The sequence below is a fragment of the Callionymus lyra genome, chromosome 10, assembly GCF_982586985.1.
Source record: "Callionymus lyra chromosome 10, fCalLyr1.hap1.1, whole genome shotgun sequence".
Lineage (NCBI taxonomy): Eukaryota > Metazoa > Chordata > Actinopteri > Syngnathiformes > Callionymidae > Callionymus > Callionymus lyra.
Genome location: NC_141827.1, coordinates 23,695,139 through 23,720,828, shown reverse-complemented (window position 1 = coordinate 23,720,828; position 25,690 = coordinate 23,695,139). Strand labels below are relative to the sequence as shown.

Below are 25,690 nucleotides of genomic sequence, written 5' to 3'. Positions count from 1 at the left end.
AAGGAAGAAAGAGGTGATTTTTATATATTGGACCTAATGGAGATAAACCCAAACAATTAGTGTGTTTTCTGAATTGATACCAGATCTTAATTGTGTTCAAGATCACAGGGTTTTTAAGATATAATGAATGATAATTCATTCTTGTCGATCATTGCAGATTGTTTATCGTTCAGAGTGATCTGTCTCGAAGGTGACTTTAAAACGTGTGTCTAACACAGAAAGACAGTTTCGTTTGACGAACAATATTCATATTCACTGACTTTAAATGAATCACAATCAGAAACCTTTATTGCCAGTGTTGTAAACACAACATGGGATATTTTTTTGTGGTGGCATTACAGAATTAAAGATAGATAATATGATGCAAAACAGTATTTGTTCTACACTATTCAACAAAAATAAAGGGAACACTAAAACAACAAAACCCTAGATTTGAATGAATTAAATATTCTTATTACATAATTTGTTCTATACGTAGATGAAGGTGCTGACAACAAAATCACGCAGAAATTATCAATGGAAATAAAATTTACTAACCACATGGAAAAACACATTACTGGCTGATTCAACTTGCCGATGGCAACCTCCAGGTGCCTGTATGACCTCCCCTAAACATCTGAGCATGCGCCTGATGAGGCGGCTGATGGTCTCCTGAGGGATCTCCTCCCAGACCTGGACTCAAGAAACCTCTAACTCCTGGACAGTCTGTGTTGCAACGTGAGGTCTCCAAAGAAATGGTGTCCCACATCATTACTGACCCACTGCAGAACCGGCCGTGCTGGAGGATGTTGCAGGAAGGAGAACGTTCTCCACGGCATCTCCAGACTCTGTCACATCTGTAACATGTGCTCACCCACCTGTGGACGTTGGGCCCTCATACCATCCTCACAGAGTCTGTTTCTGACCGTTTGAGCAAACACATTTGTGGCCTGCTGGAGGGCATTCTGTAGTAGGTTGTTCACCTTAAACAAAAGGCAACACAAGGGATACCACAAACACGTTTGTTTTTCGGTCCTTCAGTTCACCTTGAACCTGAGATAACACAAAGGTTAACGTCTCAGTGCCTTTATTTAATGAAATCACCTGAAAGAGGCATTGATCGAAAGTTGCTCATCTGCCAAAAAATACAAAAATGTGGGTCCAGATGTAAATTTCTAACACCATCCATTTTCCTTCACCCATTCCTTAAAATGTAGTTAGATCGACTTATTAACTAATTGATTTACTCTAACTTATGATCATATTACTTTTTCTGGTCATAACCAGATAGAATATAGAGAGTGTCGAAAATTAGACAAGGTATTATATCAGTATATATCAGTCGTGTTATGATGAAACAAAGATAATATAAACAAGAATTGTTTATATGAGTGTTACTTATTAAAATATATTTGGCCATCTTCACTGCCACTCACTCTTATCACCAAGCACAGAGGAGGAAAAGTCATGCATAATTTAACCGCAGCAGGAAATGGTCAGACCATGTTGTCAGGCCCACGTCCATCAACACACTAATCTTGGTTGGGAATGAATTCCGGCAGGATGTTTTTAAACACAAATTATTTTATTTGAATGTTCATTGTACACAGTAATTATTTCAGTCTTAACAAAACAACCAACAACATCAAAACCTTGTCCTGCCAAAGCCGCCAATATCCTATGTTGGGTTAAGGCTGTGCAGTGAAAAGTAGGATATTAGACATATATTTGGCAGGCTGATATATTTGGACTTTGAATTCAAGCATTTGTTGCACCTTTAAAATCAGTATCAAAAGAAGCAAAGTAGCATCATTAGTCAAATAAAAGTTTTAAAAAAGATGCTTGATCCTTATTCAAAATCATATCTTGAAAAAACACTTAACACCTAATAATACAGATTAGAAACTTCTGGACAGGCAAAGTGAACTGTAAAAGTTAAGCGATGTGTAAAATAAAAGTGCGAACAGACAATTTTGTGTGGGACAAGATTTGCTATCTTATCTGGACCTCATGGGTCAACAAAAGTTGACGTTGTACTTTCCATCACTGATTCCTGTTGAACCTCAACCCGGGATTGAAGTGTCGCTGTTACCAATGGCGGACCTTCGTCTTCTGCTTCATCTTCAAAATCGGCGGTGGCATCTTGGTACTGCTGGTACTCGGACACCAAGTCGTTGAGGTTGCTCTCCGCCTCAGTGAACTCCATCTCGTCCATGCCCTCCCCCGTGTACCAGTGCAGGAAGGCTTTCCTTCTGAACATCATGGCAAACTGCTCTCCCACCCGCCGGAATATCTCTTGGATGGCCGTGTTGTTCCCGATGAATGTTGACGACATTTTGAGACCTCGGGGTGGGATGTCACACACGGCGACCTTGACGTTGTGGGGGATCCAGTCGACGAAGTACTGGCTGTTTCTCTGTTGAATCAACAGCATTTGTTCGTCCACTTCCTTCGTGGACATCTTTCCGCGGAACACGCCCGCGACTGTGAGGTACCGCCCACGCCTGGGGTCGCAGGCCGTCATCATGTTTCGAGCGTCGAACATCTGCTGCGTCAGCTCGGGGACGGTGAGGGCTCGGTACTGTTGGCTCCCGCGTGGTGTCAAGGGCGCGAAGCCGGGCATGAAGAAGTGAAGGCGAGGGAAGGGCACCATGTTGACCGCGAGCTTCCTCAGATCTGCGTTGAGCTGTCCGGGAAATCTCAGGGAGGTCGTGACGCCGCTCATGGTCATCGAAACCAAATGATTGAGATCTCCATAAGTGGGCGTGGTCAGTTTGAGAGTACGGAAACAGATGTCGTAGAGGGCCTCGTTGTCGATGCAGAAGGTCTCGTCCGTGTTCTCCAGCAGTTGATGGACGGACAGCGTGGCGTTGTACGGCTCCACAACCGTGTCAGAGACTTTCGGCGACGGCATGATGCTAAAGCTGGTCAGAATCCGATCCGGGTATTCTTCTCTGATCTTGTTGATGATGAGGGTTCCCATGCCGGATCCAGTACCACCGCCCAGAGAGTGGACCAGCTGGAAGCCCTGAAGACAGTCACAGCTCTCGCTCTCGTGCCGCACTCCGTCCATCACCTGCTCTACAAGTTCTGCCCCTTCAGTATAGTGGCCCTTCGCCCAGTTGTTCCCAGCACCAGAGCTACCTGGACGACCGAACAAAAACCAAGGATAAGATATGAAATTATCAAGGGATTAATAAGTTAAACATACGGTATAGGTATAACGACAAGAGTTTCAAATACATTTTAACACACAAATCTTGAGGTTTCTACGACATTTTATCATTAAAGCTTTTCAATACTTTGTCACTTGATTATAGCGACAGAGAGTGTTTCAAAATCTTACTTCAGAATCACTGTAGATGAACAATTATAAGTTGAACTTTCTCTGCAGTAAGTAACAGTTATTTGTAAAGCGTCTTTCTAGACCAGGGTCACGAAGCGCTTGAACGATCCAAAGCAATACATAGTGTTATCTTTTTGGAAGCGATATCAAGGCATAACTGTCAAAATCTTAGAAATGTGTTTATTAAAAAAACGCTAATGGGAACCTGTCTACAGACAATTGTTTGTCAAACATTTGTATTCATAATTAAATATTGTTCACCATGGATGAAGTTGTCAGGTCTGAATAGAGCCCCGAGATGACTTCCTCTCACACTGTCCATAGTTCCGGGCTCCAGGTCAACAAGCAAGGCCCTGGGAACATATCTTCCCCCTGAAAGGAGAGCTCTTAAATTCAAGCATACGAGATGGTACTTTTATTGTGAGAGATCCGTGAGTGTCTGGTACCGTGTGCCTCATTGAAGTAGACGTTCACTCTTTCCAGTTGGAGGTTGGAGTCTCCTTCATAAAGTCCTGTGGTGTTGATCCCGTGCTCCTCCCTGATCACGTCCCAAAACTTGATAAACAGAATACAGTGAAAAAATACCTCTCAGAATTTCTGCCGTTTGTCAATATGGTTAATTTAACTGTTTTATACTTGTATTGTTATTTGCTTTTGTATTGTTGCTTCTGCTTCACTTTCTTCCACTAAATGGATTTCTTATTAATCGCAAAAATACCTCATAGGTAATTTCATTTTAGTTTATAAATGCTTTTTAATGAACAGTGAATTGAAAAATAATCCAGTTTCGCTTACACAGTTTTATCTTCTAGTTCCGTTCTCTTGTTTTGTGTTGCACATGATAAAAATGAGTCACGCCCCGAGACGCAGTGAACTTGCCCTTATCTTAACACCAAAAGGCTTACAGAAACACCCTGTCATCTATGCTTTTCTTTGGATCTTTATGTGTAACACACAAACCATTTATGAATGAATTTCAATTTAATTTAAAAATAATAATTTATTAACTTTATTTGATATAGTTTCACAAAAAAAATATTTAATGTTAAATACATTATTCAGGTCGTAATGTGAGGAAATGTTATCCTATTAGGTAACAAACCATTAGCATTAGCATTACAATTAAAACAACATATTCTAGTCTGTAGGCATAGTTCTGGATTATATTAAACTTTAGCACAAGAACAATTTTGGTTGAATTACCTTTGAGCCAATCTGGTTGCCACATTGTCCAATTTGCAGATGAACGATTTCCCGCATGTTGAAGTGAAACTACAGTCAGAGAGCAGACGAGGGTCTCTGATACGCTTCCCCTCTTGAACTGGCCTCTTATAGCACGAGTGACGACATCGTGATGTCAGGGAGTCACTGCTGCTGATGACCCAAACTAGATTACTGCAGCCATGTTAAATGGGATTATTTATTAGCAATATCACCTTAAAATATTGTGCTTATCTGTGTCATCCTGGTAAATAAATTTAAATAAAACTTGATATATTAAATCAAGTGGGCGTTTATTAACTGTATACTATATAAACTACAAATGTATCTTGTGGCAGTTTTGTGTCTATGACTTCTTATATTGGGGGTTAAGACATTTGACTAGTATTAAGAATGGAAAATAAATGACCTCAATGGAGCTCCGTTGAGTATGACACCCATGTATTCATCATCTTCAGTGTTATTTTAAATGTAATTCATGTGCTATAGCTTGGCCAATTAAAAAAATAAGTATTTGAAGAGGAAATTCATCAGATTCTACTGCAGTTATGTTTGTTTAAATACATATTTTGATATGAGCAGCTACGACTGACAAGATAGCAAGGAGCAAGGCTGTCCCAATTCTTAATCCAATATTTCTACCCCAGTCTTTAACAGTCTTTTTCAAGGCGTAGGCAAAGAGTAGGGTCTAAAATTTTGACGCAGCATCAGCAGTCCTTTATGTTCAATGATCTGTTGGAATATCTGATAGACTAAATAGAAAAAAAGTTTTTTTAGTAGGAGTTACAAAGGTGAATGGACATGACTACATTTGACTCTATATTTCTAAATAACCCTGAATAATGGGTGTGATGAAAATGCAAAACAAGAGATGGATGATTGACAAAAATCCCAAATGTAAAAAAATGCATGATGTAAATTTCAGAGGCGATTGGAATAAATCAGTTTAATTTATTTAATGTTGACCAAAAGAGGGCGCCCTTCGCCCGATGAACCTTTTCGGTCACGTGATAGAACTGTACTTCAGCGGTGTTAAACGGGAGAGAATAAAAGTTGTTTGTATTTATTTCACGTTACCTTCACGTTAAGTAACAGTTCCATTTGATGATAGATGGACGCAATCCGTTGTTCGTAAAAGCTGGCAGTAAGGGGGGAATTAAATCCATTAAAAATGATGTTGCGATTTAAGCCTAATTAAAAATGCTATACTTTAAAGATTACATTTTTAGATAGGGGCTCAAATAATTATACATTCAGCACACAAATTCCATAGTCACATTTTGAAAAACAAGTAGTTCGAATAAATGTAAGTTGAATTTCTTTGTTTATAAATTACAAGAATTGGAAAAAAAAACTACTGTTGTGAAAGGAGAAACCGGAAGTATTAATTTCGATACAGTTCGGCTTGACCATGTCATTCGTTCCCAGGGTTCCGTGAGAGTCGTCGCTCCACCCATCTCTTCGCTATCTATCCATCTCCATATTCAATTCCCAGAGAGAAAACGGGGGCGAACTCATTCCCAGTGTCATCGTAAACAAACCGCCCTCAGTTCCCGGAGCAGACCTGTCCTCTCTGCGCCGGAAGCGGCGAGTGAACGCACCGCGTTGCGTTCACGTACCAAGCCCATGATCTACCGTGGAGGAGTCCAGGGGAAGACAAGCCCGAAGGAAGCTCCGACAGCCGGCTGTACCTGCGCTAACCTCACCTGGATATCGAGATCGATTCAAGGACATCCAAATGCGAGAAGCCGCTGCTTCTGTAAACCGGTAAAGAACGCGTGAACCCGGAAAAGAACAGCATCATTGAGGATCTGATCACAGCCATCGATTACAGACCCACGGGGTGATGAGGCTCCTTCACATGTCTTCACTTTAGAAGCTTAAAAAAGATTGTATTTTCTAATGTGCCTTTTCTTTCATCCCAAACATACCAACTGTATGAATTCGGGTTTGTCATCGAACCATGAAATCTCTAATCGATATTTGCGAATGAAATCAAAATCTCGTGGCTTTATTTTTGTAAATACTATTTATAAAAGGACTGGGACACTCATGGATGACTATACTGTCCAATGAGAGACTGAGGATCTGACACCCTCCAGGGTCACCCACATCTGGATCATCTGGCTTCATAGATGTCGAGGGATTTAGGATCGATGGACCCCCTCGAGTGACCCTTTCCTACCGACCCTGACCCCATCACTTTCTTTATTGTTTTCCTGCTGGGAAGATGGGCTGCCTGGGCAGCAGCAAGACTGAGGACCAACGAGGTGAAGAGAAGAAAAAGAGGGAGGCCAACAAAAAAATCGAGAAGCAGCTCCAGAAAGACAAACAGATGTACCGGGCCACACACCGGCTGCTACTATTAGGTAGGTCTTCTCTGGAGGTCATGGTCTTCTCAATTGTTTGCGGGTTTGTTTTCTCTCATTCAACTTCCTGGAGCATCAGCCAATGATGCGATGACGCAATTTAAACTTTATTAAAGTGTTTAAATTCAGATCAATTTAGACTTTTTATAGTCTTTAAAGTCATGTCTACAGTACTTAAAAAAAATGCTGCACACAAATAATGTAAAAAACACACAACAATAAATGTATTCTAAGTATTTTTTTTAAATTAGACAAACAATTATAAACTAAAGCTATTTTCTCTCAACATTTTTCTCCCAGGTCATGAAAGTAACATCTAACATTTTATTCAAAAGTGTAATTTTAATATTTTAACATTCTTACATTTTTTGTAACCTTACCTTACGTTAAACAAAATATATATATTTACTATTGAGATTTAAAAAAGGTGATTTGTTCCCGTATTAATGTTGTTGTTGTTTTTAGATGAAACCATGTTTAACGACCCATATTTCTTTGACCCATATTTATTGGACAGTATTATGAACCTTATGTTTACTCTGAGATTATCAAATGATAAGAGGAACAAAATAATAATCATTACTACATGTTTCGTATAGTGACAAACAAACTTTAGACTGAAATAAACATACAATTCTTAAAGCTTTTCACCTTTTATACACAGGACAGCTTAAAATCGCAGTCAAAAATAATAAAAACGACATATATGCAATTCAAAACGTAAAAATTTCATTTTCATTGGTTCAAACAACTTTATAATATCATGATGGAAAAGCACATTGAAGCTTCTAATAAAAAGAACAATATTTGAATAGATATTACATTCTTTCTTTCACAATCATTTTTAAAACTTCTGAAAAATGCCATGAAGAAAAAGCAGAATTCTAAACAAAAAACAAAAACTTCTAAAAAAGACTTTAATACAGTATTTAACACAATAACACTGCATTTTGTTTACAGTAAACAAATAATCAACTGTGACATGCGGTGGTCAAGGTTTCGCTTCCTAATCTAGTTATAAAGTTATTTATAACTATAGATGAAAATAAAACATTAAGATAATGTTTAAATTATTTTCAACAGCATAAAATTACTCCATACTTTTTCACCGTCCTGTTGTTGTTTAGCGCCTGTGTGGGTTTTCTCTGGACACTCCGGTTTCCTCCCACTGTCCAAAGACCATACAGAGGTTAATTGATGTCTCTAAATTGTAGTTGGATGTGACTGTAAGTCTTTGCCAGACTTTTCTAAATAATTTGACACAGTTGTAAAGAAGTTTTTTTGAATATCAATACAAACCTTCTGTTGTTAGTAATAAACAAATGATGCTAAGCTACATCCTTTCTCTGCCATTTTGGCTGCTTGAGGTTCACTTTTTGTGTTTTCTTGTCAAGTATTCTGGATCTATCTGGAGGCAAAAAGAAAATTGTGGTAAACATCATGAAGTGGTTCATCTTTAAATCTGTCGATAACATGAAACTATGAACATTATTCACCTTGTCTTTCTTTCTCCTCCAGGAGCCGGTGAATCCGGTAAAAGCACAATAGTCAAACAAATGAGAATATTACACATAGACGGCTTTAATGCAGAGTAAGTTTCACCTCCTTTTCCTTGTTACTTTTTTTTTGTCCAAATAAAGTTTTAAATGAAGATTATTGTGCATCCTAATGCTAGTATGAACCTTTTGGCTGGTTTGTCATATTTAAATATATAAAATAATTTCATTTAGATATTGTTTGAGCTGCTGCTGGTGTGTATAATCAATTTCAATTGTATGAATGCATTTATTTATTATTTTTTAAATGCTTGCTTCATCATTTAAAGTCGTGCAAAATATAGCAACAAAATGCATTAGCTTATTAGCTTGTTAGCTTAAACGGTAAGAGAAGATAACTTCTTTACAGTATGTTCCATTATTTTCTACATTTTAACATACAGTACATGTGATAACTTGTATTTAATTTCATGGTTAATGAAACAACTTGTCCTGAGAATTTAAACTTTTAAAACACAGGTAGTCGGCTTCAAAACCTGTGCTTACTGTTTTTGTTAGCGCAGCTAGCTTAAATCCTCTCTCCTTTCTCCAATTTTTTTAACTACCAAATCCAAGCTTCATTTCAAGTAATAAATCACTTTTTCTTTGCGACAACAAAAGCACAGTAGCGTAGTGATTATTACCTCAGTCTCACCAAAAGAGAGTTGTAGGTTTGAGTCCAGCGTAAAGGTAGCTAGTTAGCTCGCTAGCTCGCTAGGTGAGTAAATTGGATTTCTTTCCGTGTGAACTTTGTGCAACCTGTGCAGGGTGTTCCCCACTGCTCCTCCCCTAACTAGCTGGGACAGACTCCAGACGCTTGTTAAGGGAAGATAATGCAGGAGCGTGGACAACATCTGCAACATGACATCAATGAAAGCTTTTATAACTTTTCCTGGAATACAGTCGCTCTGATCTTTTTTTCTTCTCATCAATAAAATAGCTTTTAAAACACAGACAATTCTTGTTTGGCATCTGATCCATTTGAACAGATTTCATTGAGTAAGAGCTTTTTTTTTTTTTACGCTGTGCGACTTGAGAAGAAAGGCTTTTCTGTTTCGGGAGTTTTTTCCGCAGGAAACATTGCCTTCAGTGTTCGAAGCGCCACACTGTCTTGTGTGTGTTCTAAATCCTGATCCTGAGCTGATACAATGGAAACAAAAGTCACATTTTTCGGCTCTAAATCGGCCACTTCCTAGAAAGGTGTCTTTGCTAGACGGCATCATCATCATCATCATGTGCTTTATTTGGGGTGGCGTCGAACAGTTGCTCCTCACAGACATGGTGGTGCTGAAGCCAAGTCTGGAGTGGGTCGGGTATATTGTTGCATTTCTTCTATGTTCGTTTCTGTCTCTTGCAAGCGATTCCATCTTTTAAAATAATGAAGCTACAAGCTATGTTGATGTTACTGTGACGTATAAGAAATTATTTATTATCTAGTCATAAATGTTTCTTCATTTGAGTTACTTTTTTTTTCTTTTCTCCCCAGAGAGAAAAGACAGAAAATCAATGACATCAAAAACAATATCAAAGAAGCGATAGAGGTAAGAATTGTGTGAAACAATTTAACGACGAACCAATCCGTCAAAAGATTATGACCACCTGCTTCATTTTTAGCTGTAGCCCATTTCATCGCAACTTTAGCTTTTTAAGTACAGATTGTATGTATATTGAAACTCACATTACACTAAGAGATTGGTAAAAACAAAAAAAGTTTGTAATATTAGATGTTATAAAAATTAATTATAACTCAAATCGCTTGTTTATTTTTTTGCATTTATTTTATTTAAACAGTAAACAATAACATCATTCTAAAACTGAATTTGACATTGACATTTGATATTGAAAATGTAGTTTATTTTCAAAAATGATACTTTTTCTTGTGGAATTCTATAGACGAAAGCTCACGTGACCTTTATATAATTGTTTAGTTTGTACTTTTTCAATATTTTAGGTAATACAGTTTGAATGAAGTTTAACCTATTGTTTATGACGTCCCACCAAAAAGCTGCATTTGTAGCCGGAAAAAGGAAAATCTTATTGGTGGTCATAATGTTACACCCAAATGGTGTTAAAGAAAGTAACAGTGCTCTATTTTTTGGTAACATAAGTCCTGTTATTTTGCAGACCATTGTTTCTTCCATGAGTAAGCTCACCCCCCCCTGCCAGTTAGCTTCCCCAGCAAATAAAATTCGAGTGGAACGCGTCCTGAAGCGAAAACACCAGGAGGATTTTGACTTTTCTCAGGTGAGTGTCGCCTCTTTTCATTTTAGAAAGACACTCACTCCGGTTCTTTTGCTGCAGAGAGAACATTTTCGGTGGTGTCTGTGTTAAAAGAATTACCTTTGGTCCTTATAAAGAGTAACCCGTTAGCATACGGCTACCTTACCCTATAGTCCAGGGGTGGGCAATTATAATTCTTCAAGGGCCACATTCAATTCCATGAATGTTGTCAGGGGGCCGTCAAGCAAAAAGAAAGACGAGAAAATCCCTAAAGAAAAAGGACCTTCGTCATTATGCCGTGACATTTATCAAGCTAAAGAAGCTGCAATTTTATTCTATTATACATGAGTTTATTTCAAAACATTCAAAAACATTTCTTCAAGTAACTTAAAAAAATGTTTTGAGGGATTAATATATACTCGAAAAATTACACAAAAAAGGATTGCAGAGGTTAATGCATAAGAACCATTTATACATGATTAAACTTTGACATTACGAGGGCCGCATAAATACAGTCAAAGGGCCGCATGTGGCCCCCGGGCCGCACTTTGCCCAGGTGTGCTATAGTCTATAGAAGAGATGGTAAACTCACTAAACACCCTCTGGCCATCAGACTGTTGAATGCAATATAACTTCGAGCAATGCACTATTTAAAACATTATTTGTTTGTTCTATTTATAATATATTGCCCTATGTTTTACTTATTTATATTTATACTTTTATATACATTTATTATATTGCACTATTTATAACTTATTAATATTTATATTTATACGCTCACCCTATGCTGTGTTCTTTAAACAAATTTCGTTGCCAGTTTTCACTGCTGTGTCTTTCTGTGCAATGACAATAAAGAAAGTCTAAAGTCTAAAGTCAATAAAAAAAAAAAAAATTCTCCTTGATAGTACGATTTACTCCTATGACCCACTTTTAAAAAATGTTATATTTGTTAAAATATATACTTATAAATATGCCATTTGATTGCAGTCATTTCAAAATACAATAATGTTGGGTACAATATAAACACAGTTTATGTCTAATTTAGTATCATAAAAAGTCTAAAAAAGCGAGTATATAATTAGATGAGCAATAAGGTAATATGGTTTTGAAGGATACTGATGACACCTTGACTCTGTGTTTCCTTGTTTACCACTGAGTTGGTTTGTTTTCACTTGGGAGACATCTATTCAATGAGCTCCTCACCTGAGAGACTCGCTCTCCTTCTAACTGTTTGTAATCACCTTGAATACGTCCGCTGGGATGAAGCATTCTGACAGACGGAGGAAATCTTACTGAAGTTCCCTGACATCATCAGAGTCTTTGTTTGCTGTCAGGGTTCAGAACAACTCCTTAATACACTGATTAATTTGGAAATATACTTTCAATGTAATTAAGTCATTTCTAAATTTATTTGGAGTGAAAAATAAATGAAAAAACAAGAAGTTGGTTTGATTTTCATACTACGTTCGAGACTGCTGTCGCCCTAAAAACAAATAAGCGATAAAGATCTTTTTTTTTGTAAGAAACAAAAATAAATATTTTCTTTTGTAGTAAAGCCTATTAAAATATACAAGCAACTACTTTCCATCATATGGAGACAAACTAACTAACAAACTAAGTTTGTAAATGTAATCCAAAAGTGTGTATCATTTTAGCACATTGTCATACGATGACCTATTATTAAAAAATAAAAGAACACACTATAAATCAATTTAAACTATTGATCTCTTGATTAATGCTTTACTTTGATTTGTTTATAATCAGAAAAAAAAACTAAACTAAACAATGTATTTAATAAAACTTGTCATTTAGGTTCATAGTCTTTTAAAAAAAAAAATGTTGAAATGTTTTACTTTTTTCAACAATATTTTTTCTGAAATTAAATCTCACATACTGTATAAAGAAGACTTAAGTCATTATGTATTGCCCTGTCCTGTGGTTTGATCGATAAATATTGGATTAAATTGTTTAAAAAAATAGAAGAATGACAGAAAGTAGAAAGTTACTCCATCACTTGTCCTCCACTGCTAACCACACACACACACACACACACACACACACACACACACTTTGGCTCATAATGGCTGTTTTGTGCACATTGTATGGGAGCGACTGAAGATCTTATGAAGCAGATAGGCCCAGATGTATTGAGAACCAAGCTTTGTGTCCATAAAAAGCTCCTCATTTCTTCACAAACTCAGTGAACTGCTCCGTTTTCTGCCTCTGCCAGAATCTTCTCATCCAATATCCCTCGCTCTGCTTTAAGAAACGCTCTATTTACAGTTAGTTTCTCTGATCACAGATTTTGTTATAAACAAGTGTCCAGTGCAAACATATTTGTCGACCTTCCTCAACATCACATATTCCATATCGGGGGCTGCAGAAGTGATGTCTCGGCTGGCGGTTGTTTCCATCGGTGTTATGTCATGGATCCTTCTTCTCTTTCCAGGAGTTTTACGACCATACAAAGCTTCTCTGGCAGGACGAGGGAGTGCAGGCCTGCTGGGAGAGGTCCAACGAGTATCAACTCATCGACTGTGCACAGTAGTAAGTCACTTTTTCAAATACTTATTATCTGTATTTTAATATCTACAGTAAAAGTCACTCAAATGCATTTATTTTTTGTAGTAAATTATTATTATTCAATTATATTTAGGATCCTAAATTAAGCTTAAAAGCTCATTTATTTTACTTTTTTACATTCATTTGTAGCATTCACCTGTTTGTAATGTAGTGACAGAGGTAGAAAGTGACTTTGTAATGCACTTAACCAAAGTAAATTTACAACATGGCAGGAACATTTAAGTATATTCCAATTATTCATCATTATCAATACTAGCACACAAGCAACATATTTAGAATCTGAACATTTTTATTGCCAGTTTTTAAACCACAACATAGGATCTTTTTGTTGCAGAATAAAAGAATGAAATATTTATTTGTTACTTTTGTGATATTTCCCTAATACCATGTGAAACTTATAAACCCTTTTTTTGGATTATTTTCTGGTGGCATCTTTAAGTTGACCTCTTTCAATATATGTGCATTTGAGTCTCAAATAAATTAATAAATACATAATAAATGAATAAACAACAGTAATTAAACACGTTTAATCCATCACTCTAAAAGTGCTATATTGCTTAATTCTGTGTTAGCTATTCCTGACCACCAGTGTTAACTGCTGAAAAGGAAGGATTTTAGACAATGTTCTAACCAAAGTTCCTCATTATTTCTCGTTCAAGTCGTAGAATACGATATATAGACTACATATATTTACATATGTTTTTAAATTGACCATATATTATTTTTATTTTATCTATGTGTTACTACTCATGCAGTCCCTCATCTTCAGTAAGGCTGCAGAGCCACATGTGCTTGACTGTAGAAAGATCTTCTTAAGCTAAGAGAGATTGAAAATAGAAATGAAAGTCTGAAGTGACAAGAGGACAGACAGGGTTTCCCCCGTATAGCAGGATCTCCCCTTTTCCACACCCAGTAGCACCAGTATAATGCATGTGATGGTGGGCTGGGTGGCCAGACCGGAAGTGCTGCCCCCCCCCAACCCTCCCTCTCTCTGTGTAAACAATGAAGCTATTTCCACCCCGGAAGGCTGTATAGGAAGGAATAATGAGCAAGTCTCACACTTAACAAGAAATATAAATCCAAACAAGGCTTCAATATAATTTTTTTAAAATTTCTGAAACAAATAATTACATTTGTTTTGAATTGAATAGGCCACATGAAATAACTGGTCAGCTGTATTCTGACGCTCATGAAAACGTCCACAAAGATAACATGATCATCAGTGTTTGTATGTCTCGATACAACAGATTGAACTGAAATTCATTGAAATGTACTGGAAATGTTGATACTTCTTTGCTCGATATTTTGCATGCGAGTACTGGGATGTTACTGCCTCTCTGACTGAGAAACTTTTAATAAATGTTATCATGATATTTCAAATTATATATATATATATATATACAGTATATATATATATATAAATCGCCTTTTATATAGATAATGATAAATGTATGACAAATATATTGGGTAAAGATTATTATATTGGTTACATTAACTGTCTTGGCAGAGATAAACATAAAAAAAACTTGAATTTTACTTCAAATACTCACGTTTTATTTGGGATTTTTCTATTTAATTCTAGCAAAATGTATTTCCAGCTCAAAATAAAGAAATAAATAATATTAATTTACTGCGCTCTACTGGTAACATTTTTCTGTTGCATGCATGTTTTGGTTGTTTTCATTAAAAATAAGTCACTCAAAAGTCACTACAGTTAAACATTATTCAGTTTATACTGTGTTTATATTATTATTATTTTTACCAGACAAAGTTGAGCAAACCCCTCCTCTAGGGTCATGGACTTTGGATAGTGACCAAAAGTGCGAGGATAGAATAAATTCAAAAAAACAATACACACTAATAAACAATGTGTGAGAAAGCTTAGTCATCTGGGAGGAACTCAAACTAGAACCAATTATCCTCGAGGGCAGAAACGTTTAAAGCCTGTTCTTAAAACGAGAAGACCCAGTAAATCAACAGGCAGATCAAAGATGATAAAGAAGAATCTCCACTCTGGTTCAGGAACCTATCATGATACATAATCTCACCAGTCAGAGTTGAGTTCAGAATGTTGCCGATGCATTTTTGAGTTAATGATCAGTAGTTTTCTGCTCAAAAACAGATCTTATTGCTGTTTAAACCTCTTAGAAACGAGTACTTCCTCTTTCCCTCCTCCATCCCGATTCTTTCTCTCATGTGTTTCTGTTTACATCTGTCTCTCCCTCTTCCTGGCCTCCCTCCTGTCACACAAGATTCGAAGCTGATAAAGTCTATTTATAGCTCCTGTGGTGCTGTCGCCATGACGACCATACTGGAAGCCGGGCGCCAGGCAGCTATTTTGGGATCGGCCTGTATTGTCATACATAGCCTTCTCTCTATTTCCTTCTCTCTGTCTCTTTATTATGTCGCTCAGCTGGTGTTTGATTAGGGATCGGCCGGTGCAGACGTGGACTTTGGACGGGATTATAATCGTGTAGTAAACCTATGAAGTTCTGTCTCGCCCAGATGCTGCTCAGATCAAGAGACTTATCTTTTTTTTTAGGCTATGATGATGTCACAGTTTTAGATTTGATCCATATATTTCAGATGTTGACGGATCAATATCTTTCAATAATATCCACTTAATGGTTTCATTAATATACATATTGTTTGGATGTCTATCATTTTGTTGTTTATTTTAGATTAGTATTACCATGAATATTTAACTTTAATTTACAATTATTGTTATCTCAAGACATTTTTATTTGTTCAGGCTTTTCCTTGATTTTCTGAGACTCCTGCGTTTGTCTCGGTGTTGTCTTGACCTTTTAAGTATATATTTTATTGAGTATTGTTTTGATTGTTTAAGCGCTTTGTGACCCTGGTCTGGAAAAGCGCTTTACAAATAACTATTACTTACTTACTTACTTACTTACTTACTATTAAATCTTCTTCATGGAAGCTGTTTTGTTTTGGAGAAAAAGCTCCAGATTATTTATTAATAGTATTTCCATGTCAATTTTTTATAATTCACATTGTTTAACTATCTTTGTCACAACATTTTTTGTGATTTTTTTCTTTTTTCTTTTAGCAAACTCAAATAAATATTTGGTTAAAAAACATTATTAAAATAAAATCTTAAGGCTGGTTGACATTAACACATATTAGCAATACGGTACGGCAATAAAAAATATCAAAACCTTCCAGATATCATTCATATTTGAACTGATGTTAAAAGTCAAATGAATCGGTAAAGCAAACATTAAAAATGACAACTATTCGTCTATAAAAAATATATTTTTTAATAATTGTGTGGCTAAATAAATATACATTTTGCGTTTGATAATCCAGTATTTGAATGTTAATTTGTTTAAATGTGTACTTGACAATAATCTGGGTCATATTTATCATCCAGATGAGTGTTTAATGTGTTAATCAGGTCACGCTGAAGCCTTTAATAGTGTTAACATCCTGTTCTTAAGCAACACAACCGGTTAATTGATGTCCCATCTATAGACACTAAAATTGTATCTTTAAAATCAACTAATGGATATTTTTGAAGGTGTAGAAAGGATTTTTGTGGTGTCTCCTTCAGAGCTCATCTCGAGTCATCCAGGAGAGACTCAAACTTCTTATATTCACAATATATTTCAGAAGATTTTATCATATAAAGCGAATTGAATTGATCCGATGTTTCTAGATTTTCAATTTAAAATAGGGTTAAGACCTCAGTCAAGCTTTAGAGACTTTTCTTTTGGATCAGGACTCTAAAATAGAACCATCTTAAAATCCCTCGATCAGAGCCAAATTGGTCTGTTGACAACACAGTTAACCGCTGATGTAAACTCAGATAAAAAAAAAAACTTCTTCTGAGAAATCCATTCGTCATGAAAGACACGAAGGTCACCATCAGTGAAACACAGCATTTAATTTTGAAGAGATAAAGTGTGAGCAAGTATTTATAGAAAACTTTTTATTTTAGGATTGGTTTTGTTGAAAAGCCATTGTATTGTAAATATCTCATCTAAATGTCGAGGCTGAAAACCTTCAAAAAGACACGCGCCTATAAAAAGTGCTTCATCTCCTCGTGTAAATTCGAGTTATTTTCATTCACGACAAGTGCCTGGTTGTATTCCTAGAGTTAAAGTCGGCGTGTCTGCCACCCCAGAATAACCCTAGCAGTCATTCATAACAGCGGAGCGCTCTGTTACCGTGGCAGCCGCTATTATTTTGTACCAGGCCAAGTTATTATGGGCTCATCTACTATTAATAAGCAGAGGTGCTAAAAACTGTGCTCTTGTTTAGTGGTTCGAGACCAATTTGGATTGTTTTTTTCTACCCATATAATTTCATTAAAACTTTTTAGCTTTGTCTAATTTCTTGATTTGGGACATGGCTGGTCATTATGGGATGTTCCTGCTCTTGATAGTGAGTGGAAACTTTGGTTTCTTAACATAAAACATCAGAATAGTGATTTAACACTTGACTCTGTATTCCTTGGTAAAGTAATGCAGTATTATGGAGCAAAATCAGGGTCTCTAGTTTTAAATGTGAAAAATATTTTTTTTATTCATCCAAACAAACATAATTTGAATTAAACATTTTTTAAACTAATTACTAATTATATCATTTTAGTTTATTGGTTTTTCCAAAATAAAAAAAACATTAATATTTATTATTTATTATGTTTCTGATGGGATGCATTTCAGGAACTTGATCAAAAATGTTCTAGTTAGGTTTATTTTCACTGTGATGGGTTGTGCGTGTGTGTGTGTGCGTGTGTGCGTATGTGTGTGTGTGTGTATGTGAGGGGGTGTGTGTGTTTGTGTGTGTGAGAGTGTTTGTGTGTGTGTGAGTGTGTGTGCAGGTGTGTGTGTGTGTGTGTGTGTGTGTGTGTGTATGTGAGTGTGTGTGTGTGTGTGTGTGTGAGTGTGTGTTTGTGTGTGTGTGTGTGTGTGTGTGTGTGTTGTGTGTTTTTAAAAAGCTGGATGCCCTGTTTCGTTTTGAAACTTATAGCAGTAGTTACGCTTCAGTAAACCGTTAATTAAACACAAATAAACACTGACTTAAACCACAAAACAACAGTTAGCTTCCACTTGTTTTTTAATAAATAAAAAAAATAAAATACACAAAACATAGGATGAGTTGTAAAGATTATTCCTACGAAAATATATTCAACTCCATCAGACAGAGTTTAAATAGTCATTTAGTCTTCTTTTGTTGAATAAATGTTGTCCACTTTTCCCCATCTCTCTCTGTCTAAAAGCATTATTTTCATTTGGTGGGTGAGCAATTCCATTTTGTAAATTCCAGAAATTCTATTTGTCCATTCTTTTACTGGTTCGTGCTTCTTTTCTTGTATCAGTTCTTGGCAATGGCTTTCTTACTATCCACAAACAAATATTTTAAAAGTTATGCGTCGCCCTTCAATATGGTATTAAAAGATAATATTTTTGAAAGTACATGGACAATTGCAACCAAGTATTTAACCAATTTTTGAATGTATTTATTGCAACAGTTTGTTTTCATGTCTTAACAAGAAAGATCTGTCACGCCTGCAGTTGATTCAGAACTCTGCAGCGAGAATTCTGACCTGCTCAAGTAGAAGAACTCACATTTCTCCGATACTTAAGACCCTTCACTGGCTTCCAGTTTCTTTCAGGATCAATTTTAAAATTCTGGTTCTTACTTTCAGAGCTATTCATGGTCAAGCTCCTCCTTACATCACTGATCTGATCCAGCCTTACACCCCAGCTCGGGCTCTGAGGTCTGTGGATCAGAATCTACTGATGGTTCCTCGCACACGGTTCAGGACCAGAGGAGAGAAATCCTTCCAGGCTGTTGCTCCTAAACTCTGGAACGATCTTTATCTCTCTTTCCGCTTGATGGAGTCTACTGACTTCTTTAAGAAACATTTTAAGACATTTTTATTTGTTCAGGCTTTTCCTTGATTTTCTAGAATTCCTGTGTTGTTCTCAGTGTTATCTTGACCTTTTAAGTATATATTTTATTGAATATTGTTTTGATTGTTTAAGCGCTTTGTGACCCTAGTCTGGAAAAGCGCTCTATAAATATAAATGACTTACTTACTTACTTCTTCCCAGAATGTATAAATAAATAAACTTTCATGTGACTGTGAGATTATGCAACGACTATTGAAGTTATGTTTTTGATTTTATGAACTTTTATTGATTAGATCATAAGTTATGTAAGTGTCTCAGTGTTTTCCAGAGTGAATTCATGTTGTAAATCAATTAACAAATAAACACATTGTTTGAAAAATCCATCGGCACAAATGACGCCATCATCAGATGAGGCCGAAAATTTCCCATCTTGTCCAAGCTACCTCCGGCTTCCTCTGTCTGAGGAACGTGTTCCACCCAGTTTGCTACCTGCAGCCTTCCCGTCACATTTCACTCTTGCCTGCAACATTCCCTGTCCTCTCAGAGTAGGTCGCATACCTGCCAACAGATGTTAGCCCGACCTCCTTATTGACATGTTGTTGTTGTTACACTAATAGGTCAGAAAAAAGCAAGCATGCTGGAATATTTGGTTGATATTTGGCTGTCGGATTAGATTGTCATATTACTTAATGTCTCTGTCTTTTAGCACGAGTTTTGACTTTTTAGTTTTATTGGAAGTTCATCCGAGACGTCGTTCCTGGAATTTTGGTCTATAATAAGTCTATAATGCTTATACAATTAGCATTCACTTAAACACCTTGTTGACTTTGGAGGTGTGCTGGAAATATGAACTCCCACACACTTAATGAACAACTACTACAGCAGGAGACAAACTGCTGGGGAATCGCTGTGCTGACAACACCTGGTGGACAATCCCGGGACTGCACTACACTACCCAAAGTGTCAGACTCAAATTGAAGGTCTGAAATGTCCCAAAAATGTAGTTTTACAGTTGGTCAAATAACATGTCCGTCTGTTGCAAAGTAACAGCAAAAAATACGAGTTTGATCTATTTCAATGAGATTCCAGGACATTCTCATAGAACCCATGGTTCCAGAGACACAGGTGGCTCCTTCACATCAGTTTAGAAAGGACAATTTTAAGAGAAATAAAAAAATGTATTTTATATATAATATAAAAATATAATGAAATTTATATGAATTGAAATATATGAATTTATATTTATTTTTAACTACTATTTTTTACTATATTTTTACTTTTTGAATTAGTAGTTGATTGTTGTTAAGTATAGTTAGTTCATTCGATGATATTTAAATTTAATTAAACTTTGCGTCTTCCAATATCATTATTATTATTTATTTTTGTCAATTGATAATGTTCCTGGTGAAGAAAGAGTTACAGCTAAAGCGCAGACCTAAACTACATTTTAAAATAAAATGAGAAATGACCAATATTGTTTTCGTCATTCAGTTCAAACACCAGCTGAGCGACATTCCGTTTTTGTTTACTATATTTTAAAGGAAATTTATCTGTGTTGTCTTAAGTTTATATATCAAAATTTTTATTTATATCATAAAAGTCTTTGCTCGGTAAAGGTTGCTGTCCCTGTAAGAGAGTGAATTACGCGATCTCTACTGCCACCCTCTGTCCAATAGAAATAATTGCATCAATTATATTTCAAACTCTAAGACAATCTTTTCATTTCTATAGAAATGTATCGGAATACTATTGATAATAACTAAATAAATAAATAACAATATGGATGAAAAAAGTAGCTTCGAGGATCTTAGTGCATGTATTGAACACACAAATGTGGTTTGAAAAAAATGTTAAGCTGTTTTGAAATGTTTCTTTATTGGTACGTTTGTGGTTTATTTACAAGTTTAAGTATGTACTTATACCTTATACTTGACTGTTCTTATTGCAGCTTCTTAGATCGCATCGACGCGGTCCGACAAAGTGACTACAGTCCCACTGATCAGGTGAGAAGTCCCTTTTCTGTGTTACTTATTCTTAAACTAGTTTTCATCACACATATTTTTATTAAAAATATTTTAAATGTATTTTGATGAATCTCTTAAAAATTATTATTGTTGAAAAGGGTACTATATATTAGAATTATATTGAGGGAGTTTTTGTGGGTATAGAAATTATTATTACCATTATTGTAAAATACAGTGTTTAAGGAAAAGATTTTCAAAGACTTTCTCAACTAATGTATTTATTCAGGAAAAGTCATTGGTAGTAAAATGATAAATACAACTTTAAAATACTAAAAAGGCACACTATTATTGGATAATGGCAAACAATGACAGATATAAGTACATAATTAGTGTCCCACTAGATGTTTTTTAAAAAAGATCATCCAATGAATCAAGTTAAATAGAATATAAATCCAGACAGATATCTTTATTAGTGATTCACTGAAACGGTTGTGAGGTTTGTCTTCATAGTGTCCGTTCATATACATTTCTTTTCAAATCCTCTTCTATCTCGAGTCTGACGTTGATCTTTTCCTCCACAGGACCTGCTGAGGTGCAGAGTACTGACGTCCGGGATCGCAGAGACCAGATTTCAAATAGATAAAGTCTGTTTCCAGTGAGTGACCATGACTCTAGTTTCACACCAGCCACAGAGGAAGTTGTTCAATAAAACAGTGAAAAACCTTGGAGATGTAGTTTATAGACTTTTTATCTGCTGATCCAAATTGACATAGCTTGAGGGTTTTTTTTTATCACAGATAATTCAGAGAAACACTTCAAAGTGATGTCACACTGAATACCTGTGTTTAATATAGCTTATGTAAGGTCAGGCTTCTGGGCATTCCTCACCGTGAAAACAACTCTTTTTATTGCAGCATGTTTGACGTCGGAGGTCAGAAGGACGAACGACGTAAATGGATTCAGTGTTTTAACGGTAAATTGAGTCCATTCTTTCATAACTCCTGCTTATTCATCATTTATTGTTTTTAATTTTTCTCTCATGGCAGATGTGACGGCCATTATCTTCGTGGTGGCGAGCAGCAGCTACGACATGGTGATCAGAGAAGACAATCAGACCAACAGACTACAGGAAGCACTTAATCTCTTCAAGAACATTTGGAGTAACAGGTGACTGAACCAACGATTGTGAACATGAATCCTGTTCTTTTTTCATAGACTTCAAAGTTTGAGCTGTATTATCATCCAAATGGAAATCTATTAAAACTCATTTCTGTGCATTTTTTTTCAACAATTTCTTTCTGGAGAATAAAAACATGTTCACGACTTAACTGTTTTTTCCCCGTCCCAGGTGGCTCCGGACCATTTCAGTAATCCTCTTCCTGAATAAACAAGACCTCTTAGCCGAGAAGGTTCTGGCAGGGAAATCCAAACTTGAAGACTATTTTCCAGAGTTTTCCCGTTACACTACACCTGACGATGGTAAGACACTTCTTTGACATCCTTTTTTATTTGAATTATTGTGAATTGCAGTGTCTACAGTCACTCAGTGGTGGATTAAAGAAAGACAAATAGCCGACTCAAGTGCATCCGATCCTTCTTAAAAAGAAATACATGAAACTGGAAGACAAATTAAGGTTTTAGTACACACTGGGTGGTCATGACATAATTCTCATCACTAAATATTGCATCCTTTTACCAAAAAACATTTCAAATATATAGACTAGTCCATGGCCCTGGTGCCATTTGCATTCCTAGAGCATATTCATGCTACTCGCAGTCTCTAAAATAAACTATATTATTTGACAAGAGGATGTAAAATGATTTGATGCTAAATCCTAAATAATGAATATGTTTTTTCCTAAGGTTTTTCAACTCTATGTTGAGCAGTTTGAAGATATATAGAGCTTTATATTTGCCACTTCTGGAAGAGATACGCCTGATGTCGCTGCTCAAATTTGTCCCCTGCTCGTTCTTATGTTAACAAATGTGGCCCTCTCTGAAAAAAGTTTAGACGGAAAAAAACTCGAGCAAGATACAGTATGTTATGCATATAAACTGCTACATGATGGTAAATAAATAGGTGTCACTGTAGTAGCTGTACTTTTTAACCCTTGTGTTATCTCTGGGTCAAGGTGACCCGGAGGTCGGAAAGTAAATGTGGTATCCCTTGTGTTTTTCACCTTGACCCAGGGATAACACAAGGGATATCACAAACACATTTGTTTTCGGGCTCCGGGTCATATTGACCCAGAGATAACTCTGACAGGGTTAAATGTCTTGTTGTGATTTAATGACACACATTGGGTTATTACTGCCTTGTCTTGAATTGACCTGATGATTTGTGCCCAACAGCAAAACCAGAGGCAGGCGAAGAACCACAAGTCACAAGAGCAAAATACTTTATTCGGGATGAGTTTCTGGTACGTCAGGTCCATCCTGATAAATCATGTACATTTTGATTTGTATTTGTCGAGTAACTGTAAATTAATACAGTCAAGAAAATGTATTTTTAGAAATCTGTTAGTAGACTTTTTGCCACTTTAAGGATACAAGTATACTCTTTAGTAAATTGACATTATTCAAAGATGGAATCCCTTGCTCGGGCCCCACCACGGGCCGCAGAATGTTATCTAACAGGCTGCAAATGGGCTACAGGTTTGGAAACTTGTCTTTGCATTGGAAGTATATTTAGATAACTACTTGAAAAGACATTACTAACAGTTATTTGAAAATCAATCGTTTAAAAAAAAGAGTTTCCAGACTTACTTCCGTCTCTTCCACAGAGGATCAGCACAGCCAGCGGAGAAGGACTTCACTACTGCTACCCTCACTTCACCTGTGCGGTCGACACGGAAAACATCCGCCGAGTCTTCCGCGACTGTCGCCACATCATCCAGCTGATGCACCTTCGGCAGTACGAGCTCTTGTGATGATCTACAGGACTCTCCCCTCTTCCTCCCTCCCTCACTCCCTACACCAGGTGACCTCAGATTCTCCCGCCAAACAAGTGACTATCAGCTTTACGACCTCTGGAGGAGAATCATCATTAGTATCATCACCTGTCGTCATGGCAACTTTTCCTACCCGCCATTTGGACATATCAACACACTTGTACGTCTGCTCACACACACACACTCATATATCACATGTTGAATCTGAGCAGGAAGGAGTATGACGGACTGTCAATCAAGTGGATGGAAACAGAAGGAGGCTTTTTTATGACTATGGATCACCAGGAGGACGAAATGCAAAAGTAAAATAATAAAAAGACAATAAATGCATCACATTATGATCACTATGGAATTCATGCAAAAGATAAAACTAGAACTATGTAGATATTTATATATACAATATAAATATGTATGTATACGTTTTTCTTGGTCGTGGGTGACTCTTCGTTCACCTTCATATTCACTCGTTCTGCCTCTGCTGCTATTTTCACCAGATTTTATTTAATAAGGATATTTGATTATTTTAAATGTAAGCACTGAGACTGGATGTTTCTCCCCTTCGTTCCCCTCTGGCTGTAACAGCATCTCTTGTTCTACTGCTGGACTCTTGTACAGACTGTAAAATGTATTATTCTGTACAACTTTATTGAAAATCGACTTGTAGAAGAACCCTGTGCCTTGATCGCGACCATACGTGTAAAAACAATGAGCTAAGTTATATTCCACTGCGCTGTATAGCTGGACGGGTCACCCCGTCTCTGCTAGCTCACCCCCACATCTGGGGTCGTGGGGAGGGTCTTCGGATCAGGGCGGAGGCCTTTTTTTTTTGTCTGTTGCTCACTTTCCTTTTTGTTTCTTTTTTTTCTGGTTTCTAGAATTTGAAAACAATCAAACACTTTAAATGTCGTGACAAACTGGTAACTTGACTTTATATATATATATATATATATATAAAATATGTATATATAAATATACATCATAATTTATATTTTATATATAAATATATTAATAAGGACTGTACTGTTTCCCCTCTATGCTTGTTCCTATGTGTTTTCGATAACATCCTCTGGTTGCACTGGAGGTTTTTTTGTTTTTTTTTTACTTTTTGGAAGACAAATAATTACTCGACTGCAAAACTGTTTCTACACTCTCAAATTATCTTTTGTTGTTTTGGTTAAACGACAAGAAACAACAGCATCTTTGTCTGCGTCGTTATTCCATCTGTGTTTTTTAATCATGATAAGAACCAATACTTGGACATGGATGGAGGTAAATATGTTTCTTTATTATTCAATAAAAAGTTGCTTCAAACTAAACAAATATTTTCAATTCATGAAATTGCTTAAACAAAAAAAGGGTACTTCAATTAAAAAGTATTTAAATAAACAGAATAATTTCTTCAATAAACAAAACACTTATTCCACTTCAACGAAATAAATGATTCAAAACTTTTATTTCAATTAAAACGTTATGTCTTTTTTTTACTTTATTAAAGAAAAAAACGATTTTTGGATTGAATAATAAATACACAAATGACCTGCTTATTTTGTAATTGATGGTTCTAAAGCTTAAAAGTTAAGTTTAAAGTATATACTTTATTGAATATGGTATTGATTGTTTAAGCGCTTTGTGACCCTGGT

General features: G+C 36.1%; 2 protein-coding genes across 2 annotated transcripts; one reads left to right on the top strand and one right to left on the bottom strand.

Moving 5' to 3' along the window:
- Positions 1-1,543: 1,543 nt before the first annotated feature.
- Positions 1,544-4,621, bottom strand: tubb1 (tubulin, beta 1 class VI). The gene is made up of 4 exons (XM_087800610.1): positions 4,529-4,621; positions 3,772-3,880; positions 3,587-3,697; positions 1,544-3,123 (listed from the first exon to the last, which is right to left on the bottom strand). Exons 1-4 carry the CDS (start codon positions 4,583-4,585, stop codon positions 1,988-1,990), a joined length of 1,413 nt encoding a protein of 470 aa, XP_087656736.1. The 5' UTR covers positions 4,586-4,621; the 3' UTR covers positions 1,544-1,987.
- Positions 4,622-5,999: 1,378 nt separating this feature from the next.
- LOC148071002 (guanine nucleotide-binding protein G(s) subunit alpha-like) lies at positions 6,000-25,284 on the top strand. Its single transcript, XM_087801186.1, has 12 exons — positions 6,000-6,915; positions 8,434-8,506; positions 9,937-9,991; positions 10,575-10,694; positions 13,120-13,217; positions 21,084-21,138; positions 21,681-21,754; positions 22,014-22,072; positions 22,146-22,266; positions 22,448-22,578; positions 23,452-23,519; positions 23,883-25,284. The coding sequence occupies exons 1-12, from the start codon at positions 6,777-6,779 to the stop codon at positions 24,027-24,029; spliced, it is 1,140 nt and encodes a 379-aa protein (XP_087657312.1). The 5' UTR covers positions 6,000-6,776; the 3' UTR covers positions 24,030-25,284.
- Positions 25,285-25,690: the final 406 nt, after the last annotated feature.

What these genes read in the sequence shown, in the direction of transcription:
- tubb1 (XM_087800610.1), bottom strand. Translation starts at nt 4,585, where the DNA reads ATGCGGGAAATCGTTCATCTGCAAATTGGACAATGTGGCAACCAGATT. An exon ending in GCAACCAGATTGGCTCAAAG is followed by an intron (nt 3,881 to 4,528) that starts GTAATTCAACCA and finishes CTGTTTATCAAG; the next exon opens with TTTTGGGACGTGATCAGGGA. An exon ending in ACCTGACAACTTCATCCATG is followed by an intron (nt 3,124 to 3,586) that starts GTGAACAATATT and finishes TCGGTCGTCCAG; the next exon opens with GTAGCTCTGGTGCTGGGAAC.
- LOC148071002 (XM_087801186.1), top strand. Translation starts at nt 6,777, where the DNA reads ATGGGCTGCCTGGGCAGCAGCAAGACTGAGGACCAACGAGGTGAAGAG. An exon ending in ATAGATAAAGTCTGTTTCCA is followed by an intron (nt 21,755 to 22,013) that starts GTGAGTGACCAT and finishes TTTTTATTGCAG; the next exon opens with CATGTTTGACGTCGGAGGTC. An exon ending in ATGGATTCAGTGTTTTAACG is followed by an intron (nt 22,073 to 22,145) that starts GTAAATTGAGTC and finishes CTCTCATGGCAG; the next exon opens with ATGTGACGGCCATTATCTTC.